This window comes from Acipenser ruthenus, chromosome 7 (assembly GCF_902713425.1).
Source record: "Acipenser ruthenus chromosome 7, fAciRut3.2 maternal haplotype, whole genome shotgun sequence".
Taxonomy (NCBI): domain Eukaryota; kingdom Metazoa; phylum Chordata; class Actinopteri; order Acipenseriformes; family Acipenseridae; genus Acipenser; species Acipenser ruthenus.
The window spans coordinates 5817467-5827412 of NC_081195.1; the positions used below are offsets into that span (position 1 = coordinate 5817467).

The 9946-nt window shown below is 36.2% G+C and overlaps 1 protein-coding gene across 1 annotated transcript; it reads left to right on the forward strand.

The window, feature by feature from the left end:
* The first annotated feature begins 1738 nt into the window (after positions 1 to 1738).
* LOC117415704 (clarin-3-like) lies at positions 1739 to 9525 on the forward strand. The gene is made up of 3 exons (XM_034026377.2): positions 1739 to 2049; positions 6385 to 6567; positions 8791 to 9525. Exons 1-3 carry the CDS (start codon positions 1818 to 1820, stop codon positions 9066 to 9068), a joined length of 693 nt encoding a protein of 230 aa, XP_033882268.1. The 5' UTR covers positions 1739 to 1817; the 3' UTR covers positions 9069 to 9525.
* The last annotated feature ends 421 nt before the right edge of the window (positions 9526 to 9946 follow it).

Here is a 9946-nt window from a genome sequence, read left to right on the forward strand (position 1 = left end):
ATTTTATTGTTATGATCAGTTTGAACTTGTCTACAGCCTTACTACAGTATACCACACTTATCAGTTTCTACACCTTTATTACAGTCAAGGCAACAGCTGTTGAAATGCATATTGAAAAAGTTGTCTAGTCAAAACGTGTGTTAAATTAACATATCTGAGTTATATCTGAGTTTAATTGAAATGCATCAAATGTAGGCTGTCATTATAAATAAGTGAGCTATTTGTGTACAAGCGAAGGGCGCGAGGCTTCTGAGACACGCGTAATGCACTCTGAAGAGTTCAACTGAATTGTAATGAGCAAAAGATTCCATTGTAAACAGGCTGAATAAAACGATTAAATGCACGCGGCAACTACCTTGGCGTTTGAGGAATTATCATACTTTTTATTGCTAGGTCATTAACTTGTTCAGGGCTAAACCCCATAGAAATCATTCAATCCAAATAATCGCAGACAAGAATACTATTAATTATTCACAGATGAATAAAGTAAATTCCTGCTGAGAGGTATCCATGGGGGGGGTGGGAGGTGGGGGTTGCTTCCCCCTAACTAAACTGATCAAATGTTCAAATTGGTTGTTGACCTATTTCAGCCAGCATGACTCTTTTAATGTTATGCTCCAGTTGCTGTAGATTCCATATGGCAATAAGCATAATTAACAATTCTGCACAAAAAAAAAGTGATTTATTTTGTAGATAGTTGAATGGAAGCACAATATGATAACATAGGAGCTGAGATTTCGATTGCCTTGTTTGAAAGTGTTTACAATAAACCTCCTTTCAAATTCAGATATGATAACTCCTGAGAGCTTGTGGGTTGTACAAGCTCATGTTTTGAATGTGAGGACATACCCAGAAATATATCAGCCTGATACTTTTCAGGGTCTTGGGGTGGACTTGTCGTAATAGCTGCCTGTACACAGTGAAATACAAAGAAAAGTCTTTTTTTTTTTATGAAACAGAAGGTTGAGAGAGGCTATTGGATTTACTGTTTTATTGCAGTTATTATAGCCATGACAAGCCTTATGTTTAGTTTCCATGACTCCATTGTGTTGCTTTGTAATTCCTTATATGAAGTTTATTGCCATGACGGTGACATTACCTAGACTATAGGAGGATGTGGTTCTACAGCCACAATCAACAAAACATCCAATACATTGTGTGGGGCCTAGAAAAGATCAATGTTATAAATATGTATTGGTGTTATTCATATTTGTCATGAAATCAATTTAATAATCTACGGAAACGAAGCATGAAGGTAGGTATTGGTTCTGCTTAACCGTACCTTTTGTTTGCTTTTTAATACCATTTTCACTCCTGTCCCAATCGTTACGGTGAAGTTAATATATATTTTAGGCATGTCATTATAATCGATCTTCATGGTTTTGTGCCAGTGAAATAGAGAGAGTGTAATATTGTAAAGGCTAAAGGGGATTCACAAATGATGCTATGCGCTTTATAGGCTTATCTACTGCCAAATTCCCTTTACTGAAAGTCTGATACACCCGATTTGTGTTCAGATGTGGTGTACATGTTAAACGTTACATCTCTCCTGTGATGTTAACTAATAAGCAACAACTCACACACCACTTAACACCTGACCGAAGTCCATGTTTAGACACTTTATTGCTGATACTCTTCAGTTTTTACAACTTCCTGGAAAGAGAATGGGCCGGGTCTAAAGCAGCTGAAAGGTCTGAATGAGTCTAGGGGACTCCAGTTGTCAGGGAGACAACGGGCAGAAAGAAACTGGGAAAAGAAGCAGAGGCTTGACTTTCTTGTTTTTTTTTTAAACTGGAGATTACATCCAAAACAGCAAAATGCCAACCACAAGAAAAACAGTGATGTTCTTAGGAGGATCCCTGGCCAACAGTGGTTCCCTTATAATGATATGTGCTGTGCTGGCAACCAAAGAGTGGGTCAGCAGTGTGACTACATGCAAGGGGTCGGCCAATCAGACTGGGTCCGTCACACTTGAGTATGGGCTTTTCGAAGGCAAGGGAAGACACATCTTCTGCCCTAATATTGGGGGGGATATTCTCCCCTTTAAAGGTAATATATTTTCATTTGCCTTTTTATTTTCTTTTACAATGTCATTTGGTAATACTGGATATTAAGAAACACAAAAAGAAAATTCAATTAAGTCATTTAATTAACTTATTTTAGTATTTCTTGATTCAGCACTATTGAGTGTTCAGTAGTTATGCATACTGCGAAATGTTAAACAGTGGGGTTGTTCTCCACCCTAGCTACAGTATATCATCTTCAACTTTAACACTTCATATAGATAGCTAGATAACGAAAATATATACATTCCTATCAACAAGACATGAAAGAATGAAGCCAAAGCTGTTAATGTTACAAAAAAAGAGTGATCTTTTTGGTAACTTCCTTTCTAGTTTTATAGCATCTTCATGTAAGAGTGGTAATAATGGTGGATCAGTTATTTTATGTATGTATTTATGTATGTATGTATGTTTGAATCTGATTATAACACTGTGTAAAGTATTCAATGGCTGCAGCAGCAATATATGGTTTAACAAACAGTTTTGGGTGTTAAGTAATCCAAAATGTTTATAAGCGTATGTCATTTTGTATATCTGATTTCTCAAACCTATTTGCCACTGGCAATAACGTCTGTGCCACAAATCTTTCAGACTGTGGTGGTATGTAATCTTTACTCAATGGATAATTGCAGTAACCAACATCTACTTGAAGTGCTTTTTAAAATCACAAAAGTAATGACTAAAGCTAAGGTTTACAATTTTAAAAAGGCCAACTATGAGGGAATGAAGCACAGACTAACAGAAGTAGACTGGAGCAAAATAGAGAACACATCCACAGAAAAAGCATGGCTATACATCCCAAAAGTAGACAAATCAAAATTTAAAACAAAATGGCCAAAGTGGTTTAATATATCAATTAAAAATATATATATATATCCAGACAAAAAAGTCACTTTACAGAATGTTTAACAAAGTACACAGAAAGAGTACTTGGAACTGCAAACGCAAGTCAAAAAGGAAGTTAGAAAGGCCAAGAGAAAGATAGAAATGAACATTGCCAAGGGGGTTAAAACCAATTCCAAAAAGTTTTTCAAATTTTACGACACCAAAAGAACATTCAAGGAGGAAGTAAAATGTCTCAGAGATACATCATGATTAATTCTCAAACTGAACGCAGTAGGGATTCAAGTAAATGCATGCACGTGGATTAGGGAGTGGTTAACACATAGAAAACAGAAAGAACTGATTAGAGGAGAAACCTCAAAATGGAGCAAGGTAACCAGTGGAGTACCACAGGGATCAGTATTAGGTCCTCTGCTCTTCCTAATCTACATTAATTACTTAGATTCTAGTATAGTAAGCAAACTTGTTAAATTTGCAGATGACACAAAAATAGGAAGAAGTGGCAAACACCGTTGCAGCAGCAAAGGTCATTCAAAATTATAGACAGCATTCAGAACTGGGCCGACACATGGCAAATTACTATTATTTAATAGAGAAAAGTGTAAGGTACTGCACACAGGCAATAAAAATGTGCATTATAAATACCATATGGGAGATACTGAAATTGAAGAAGGAATCCATGAAAAAGTTCTAGGAGTTTATGTTGACTCAGAAATGTCTTCATCTAGGCAATGTGGGGAAGCTATAAAAAAGGCCAACAAAATGCTCGGATATATAGTGAAAAGTATTGAATTCAAATCAAGTGAAGTAATGTTAAAACTTTACAATGCATTAGTAAGACCTCATCTAGAATATTGTGTTCAGTTCTGGTCACCTCGCTAGAAAAAGGATATTGGTGCTCTAGAAAGAGTGCAAAGAAGAGCGACCAGAATTATCCCTGGTTTAAAAGGCATGTCGTATGCAGACAGGCTAAAATAATTTAATCTGTTCAGTCATGAACAAAGAAGACTACGCAGTGATCTGATTCAAGCATTCAAAATTCTAAAAGGCATCGACAATGTCGACTCAAGGGACTTTTTCGACTGAAAAAAGAAACAAGGACCAGGGGTCACAAATGGAGATTAGATAAAGGGGCATTCAGAACAGAAAATAGGAGGCACTTTTTTACACAGAGAATTGTGAGGGTCTGGAACCAACTCCCCAGTAATGTTGTTGAAGCTGTCACCCTGGGATCCTTCAAGAAGCTGCTTGATGACATTTTGGGATCAATAAGCTACTAACAACCAAAAGAGCAAGATGGGCTGAATGGCCTCCTCTCGTTTGTAACCTTTCTTATGTTCTTATGTTCTTTCTCCCAGAGCCCAGATACAACTCTGTACACTCAAATGTAAAGTTTGTAGGAACACATACACATATCTCTGTTAAATAACCCTTTATAAAAAAGCGTTTGCTTCCCAGGGGCAACTTTATAATGAGCATGGAGTGCTAAATTCAGCTATAAACGGAATAAGTTTGGGATTTTTAGTCACTTTTTCAAGTATGCAGAGTCTGAGAAAAAAAAAACCACATGTACTGTACTATTTGAACTATTAAAGATCAACTCCATTATACATGTGGCCTCAAGTGAACACCCCATGACTTTTATAATATTCTGTCTACGAATATTGCTGCAAATGTATTTTTATAAACTATATATATATATATATATATATTTTAGCTCAAAGAGCCAGCTGCCCAACGTTTCGATATGTTGTACATATCTTTCTCAAGGGAGCCTATATATATATATATATATAGAATTCTTAGACACCTTGGTTAAACTTGAGCAAGGATCTATTAAAAACAGATCTTTACTTGAAATCTACTGATATGCATCAGTACCTACATGTGTCATCTGCACATCTTAGCTATGCTAAAATAGCAATTCCTAAAGGACTGGGTATAAGGATCAAAAGAATATGTTCTTACAAAAAAGGAAACAGAGAAAGGAATTAAAAATAAATCTTAAGAAAAGAGTATATAAAGAACAAAGTATTGAGATAGAATTGAGAAAAGTTGACAAACTCAACAGGAATGAACCACTTGGTTATAAGAAAAGGGAAGAGAGGGTTAAGAGAGTACCATTAATAATTATTTAACATATTCTAAATTATTACCAACAAAATAGTCTGAAAGCATTTACTTATACTTCATAATTCAGAAACTTCATAATTCAGAAAAATAAATAAAAGAATATTCCGAATGCACCGATTGTAGCTTTTAGAAGGCATGCAAATTTGGCTGACATTTTAGTCCACAGTAAACATAAAGGGATCATAGATACAGTAAAAGAAACCTGTAAAACCACATATCAAGTTTGCAAATATATTGGTAAAGATAAAAGTGAAATCACAAAAAAAAGAAAAGAAATATTTAGTCTTAAAAAACCTGTCATGCAAGGATAGCCTTGTTATATGGTATATTTTGCATAAAATGTAATACAATAAAATATGTAGGAGAGACAGGTACATCATTATATAAAAGAATGCAGAACCACCTATCAAATATAAGCAATAAAAAAGTAAATGAACCAATAGTTCAGCACTTTACTAGGAACAGGCACATCATGGATGACCTAAAGTTTATGGTTTTAGAAAAAATAAAATTAGATAATGTACAGTATAGAAGAATAAAATAAAACAAATGGATAAATAGACTACATACCATGATTACTGAAAGTTTAAACAGAAAGGACCAGTAGATCGTTACATCATTACCTGTATAGTGAATGACATCACAAAGACATTAGATTTAAAGAGAAATAAATGTGTGTTACCATGGCATCAAAAGCCTATAAATACCTCCGATGTTTGTTTTCAAACACACTTTCAATTGACAAAGGTATGTTGACTCGTTGAGCAAAAACTCTCTCTCTCTCTCTATATATATATATATAATTTTTATTTTTCAATAATCAACCACCACTCATATGGTCTTACAGCCAATGGCAATCCCCCACTCTCCCCTCCAATTGCAACGTATATCTGGCAGAAATATGCAAATACATTTCAGGACTCATTTCCTTGAGTCAGCTCACACAGCTCTATTTCAATTTGACAGCTGTGTAGCAATTAACTGTAAAACAAAGAATTCCCTACCATAAGGTGTGTATTCACCAGAAGAAGATTATATTGGGGAAATGACCCGACAATTAATTGAATGTTTGTCAGGTTCAAGTTGCAAGTCAAGACAGAAACATTTCACCATTCTGTTTAATCCTATTAAAAGCAGAAGGCGGCACTGGATTTCACAGAACCCTTTTATTCTGTCCAAATAAAAATATTTTCTCTGGTGTCCCAGGTTTTTGTGCCATGTATTAAAACACAGCTTAACATATCTATTGGTAATAATATATTTATATGATGTGTTTTTTCCAGCAAACCCTTGAATGCTGTTGATTAACTGTAATTCTCACATATGAACATCTTTTTCTTTCAAGTCCTGGAATCTCTGAAACACGTTGGTCCTTCTAAATCTCTACACATCACGGTTATAACCTGCCTGTGCCTCGGGCTTTTGGGTTCAATATGCAGCTTTGGAATCACTCTATACAACAGCTTCAGCAACCCTTATGAAACATACCTGGGACCTATCGGTGTTTATGTCTGCAGTTCAGTAAGCGGTAAGCATGCCCAATGATGTTTATGTCATTCTCTACAGTTTAATGATCTCTTAGAATTGCTTGAACCCAAACTTATGTATTGTATTGGAACCTGAATTATTCATGTGTACCATATTAGTGTGCACAACTGCAGCTGTCTGGTCTAAGAGTTATTTCATTGGATGAGGCTAAATGTCTTTTACACTGTTGTCTACTCTTATTGGTTAATGAGCTGATTATGTCACAATGATGTCTGTTTAGTCCCACCCGAAACTGGCTGGAGTACTGTGAGTATCTCAACACATCCTTCATGACCAACCAAACTAGAAAGAAATGTGGTTGGTACTGAAATCAAGAATCTGCTACATAATCTTGGTAACTCTCTCAACTGAGAGATATTCAACACAGCACAACCCAGCAGGTGGTTCTATATACAGTACATATACGTGTACTTAAAAGTGACAACTGCTAATCCTAAGAAACTGCCAACTGAGATTGTGTGCAGGTTGGTTTGATCTAAGACCCCGCAGAGAAAAATAACACCAAGGTCTTTAATAATTGATTTGGCACGATGCTTTGTTTTAGACATTCATCACTGCTGGCTACAGTGTGTTTATTTGCTGGCTGTTACTAATTCAGCCTACACCCCCCTCACTTCTACAGATATGTTATAACTGTGTCAGGGGTGCCAATGCAGATGTTGTGGAGAACACTCCCAGTAACTCACATACAACAATGTGCCAGGGAGGGGATGAGAAGATGCTTATTCACCAACGTCAGCAACTGAAACACAATACTGATACATACAGCTCAAATAAAATGCTGAGTTGCAAAATACTTAGTATGAAGCAATACAGCTTTACAACTGAAACACTGTCATTACCACATATATAGGATGTGTGGCTGCAACTATGGATTGTCTATGAATCACCCCATTGCTGGAACTTCTTCGGCACCTTAACCAGTGATAGAAGTTGAGGTGAGAGGGGGTGAAGACACTCAAAAATCCAACATTGCTAAATTTCTTCAGGCATCTGATGTACTTTTTGCACAACTGAATATAAAAACCATTTCCTTCTGTATCAACACAAGACGTTTAGCCTATTTCTTGGGGTAGTCATGGTTGACTTTATGAAACTGAGAGCGCTTGTTTATTTGGACTGATCTCCACAGTGGAGGTCTCCTATAGTTCACTTATATATTCAGTGTTCTTATGGGGTTTGTACCTGCTTATGACTCCATGCTGTGTAAACAGTGGCAAGTGAATAGCATCAAACATTACACTTCTTCAGTCATATGTTACAGGTAGAGGATGGACACTTCCTGGTACAGTCTTAACCACAGTCCAAAGTGATTGATTCCCCTGGACTAGTGCTTTTAGAGCCTGTAGCTCATTACATCATCACCACCTCATGTCTACAACTGTCCATTACACTTACATGCTTGTGCATGCTTGTTACACAACATACATGTATTGAACAGAACTGTGAAGGCTAGTGCTTCTTCTGAATGTTGGACAGAAGGACTTTGTTAGAATCACACCATGAATTCATGTTCATTATTATATAAGAATACCTTAGAAATCAAATGTTAGTTCATATCTAATCACATGTGAAGTAGCTGTAAACATTTACAAGTTTCATCGTTTATTTAAGATAAAGCCCATCAGAAAATTAATATTTGCAATGGATTTTCCTCACAGTGGCTGATAGGTTAATAAGATTGATATCAGCATAAGACACGTACTTACCTCTCGACTTGAGAGTGGACTGCCAAGTTGAATGGTAGAACCTTTATTATTATTATTATTATTATTTATTTCTTAGCAGACGCCCTTATCCAGGGCGACTTACAATTGTTACAAGATATCACATTATACATTATTTCACATTATACAGATATCGCATTATTTTTACATACAATTACCCATTTATACAGTTGGGTTTTTACTGGAGCAATTTAGGTAAAGTACCTTGCTCAAGGGTACAACAGCAGTGTCCCCCACTGGGGATTGAACCCACAACCCTCCGGTCATGAGTCCAGAGCCCTAACCACTACTCCACACTTTACTTTAAACTGTATGATTTGTGCTATACGTCCAGTCCTTGCCTTTTCTACAAAATTGAATGGTCTTAGGTTGCAATATAAAACATCCTTATTATAACATTTGCTCACATATGAACTGCTACTATAACTGTATTGTTCATAATCTTGCAATAATATATATTTTTTTGTTTCTTTCAGCAATTTTCATTTTTTTCTCAATTGTTTTATTCGTGGTAAACACAGAGGTATATAATTTATCGGTAGAAATGGCTCAAAACAAAATTGGGAACACAATTGTGATTCTGAGTGACACCATTAATTCAATCGGATACTCGTACTACCTCATGATTCCTGCTTTTTTCTGCAACCTGATTGCCATTATCATCGTCTACGTTTACCAGCACGCCGACTACACACAGAGGAAGGAGCAGCAGAGACCCACGGAAGACGCCCCAAAAGACGTCATGATGTATTAATGGTACTTCTGTGGTTAAGACATTTGCAAAGGGTTACGTTACCTCCTCCTAGCAATGTTCCCAAACAGAAAATAATTCGGTTTCTTAGAAATCATTATGTTCCATTCATCGTGTCCTCTTTGTCTCTGTCTGTACCTGTTTAAACTGCCCTTGCCTGTACTTTCATTTTCCCGTATGATTGTCAAATTCTTTTCGAATTGTTTGTGTTATTCAGTAGTGGCTAATGATGTTAGTTTCAGCCACGCTACTCCAAAACATTTAAGACCTGGGGCAAAGTTAACTGTGGCTTTGACCTTTCTAAAGCCCTGCGGACACTTGCATTTTCATACCGGTATCGTTGCGGAACAGTCTCGCAACGTCTGTTCAACTGAGTTGTTACCAGCGTCGTACTGGTGTAACCGCATCGATTAAAAACATCTTCAAGAGCAAGTTTCGTACCAGTGTAGTGTTATTTTGTTGTACCCCATTAAAAAGTGTTACAATTCAGCAATGTTTTGTGTGTTTCCTTTATAAAAGTTTACTGCGGTATACCATGGTGAAAGCATAGTGAAGCACAAACAAAAATATGAATGGTAAAGAAAACACGGTAAAGCATGGTAAATTTGTAGAATAAGCATAGTAATAGCATTTGCTATCTGTCAGTGTATTAGTTGCAAATAAATTGATCTAAAATACAGATTGTTAAATAAAATTAAATACAGACACTTTTATATCTGCACTATGTAGTCTGTAGTAGTGTTTGAAGAGGCGGTGGCATTTCTTTTCTCAAGCAGAGAATTTAATTTGGCAAGCTGAACAAATTATATAATAAGTTCAGTGTTGTCCAAACACTGCTGGGTCTGTACTATACATTTCAAACCCAACTGTGGTATCTCATG

Bases quoted from the DNA above. Each gene is read 5' to 3' on its own strand.
- LOC117415704 (XM_034026377.2), top strand. From the start codon at position 1,818: ATGCCAACCACAAGAAAAACAGTGATGTTCTTAGGAGGATCCCTGGCC. The intron at 2,050-6,384 runs GTAATATATTTT...TTTTCTTTCAAG, and splicing joins GGATATTCTCCCCTTTAAAG to TCCTGGAATCTCTGAAACAC. The intron at 6,568-8,790 runs GTAAGCATGCCC...TGTTTCTTTCAG, and splicing joins TGTCTGCAGTTCAGTAAGCG to CAATTTTCATTTTTTTCTCA.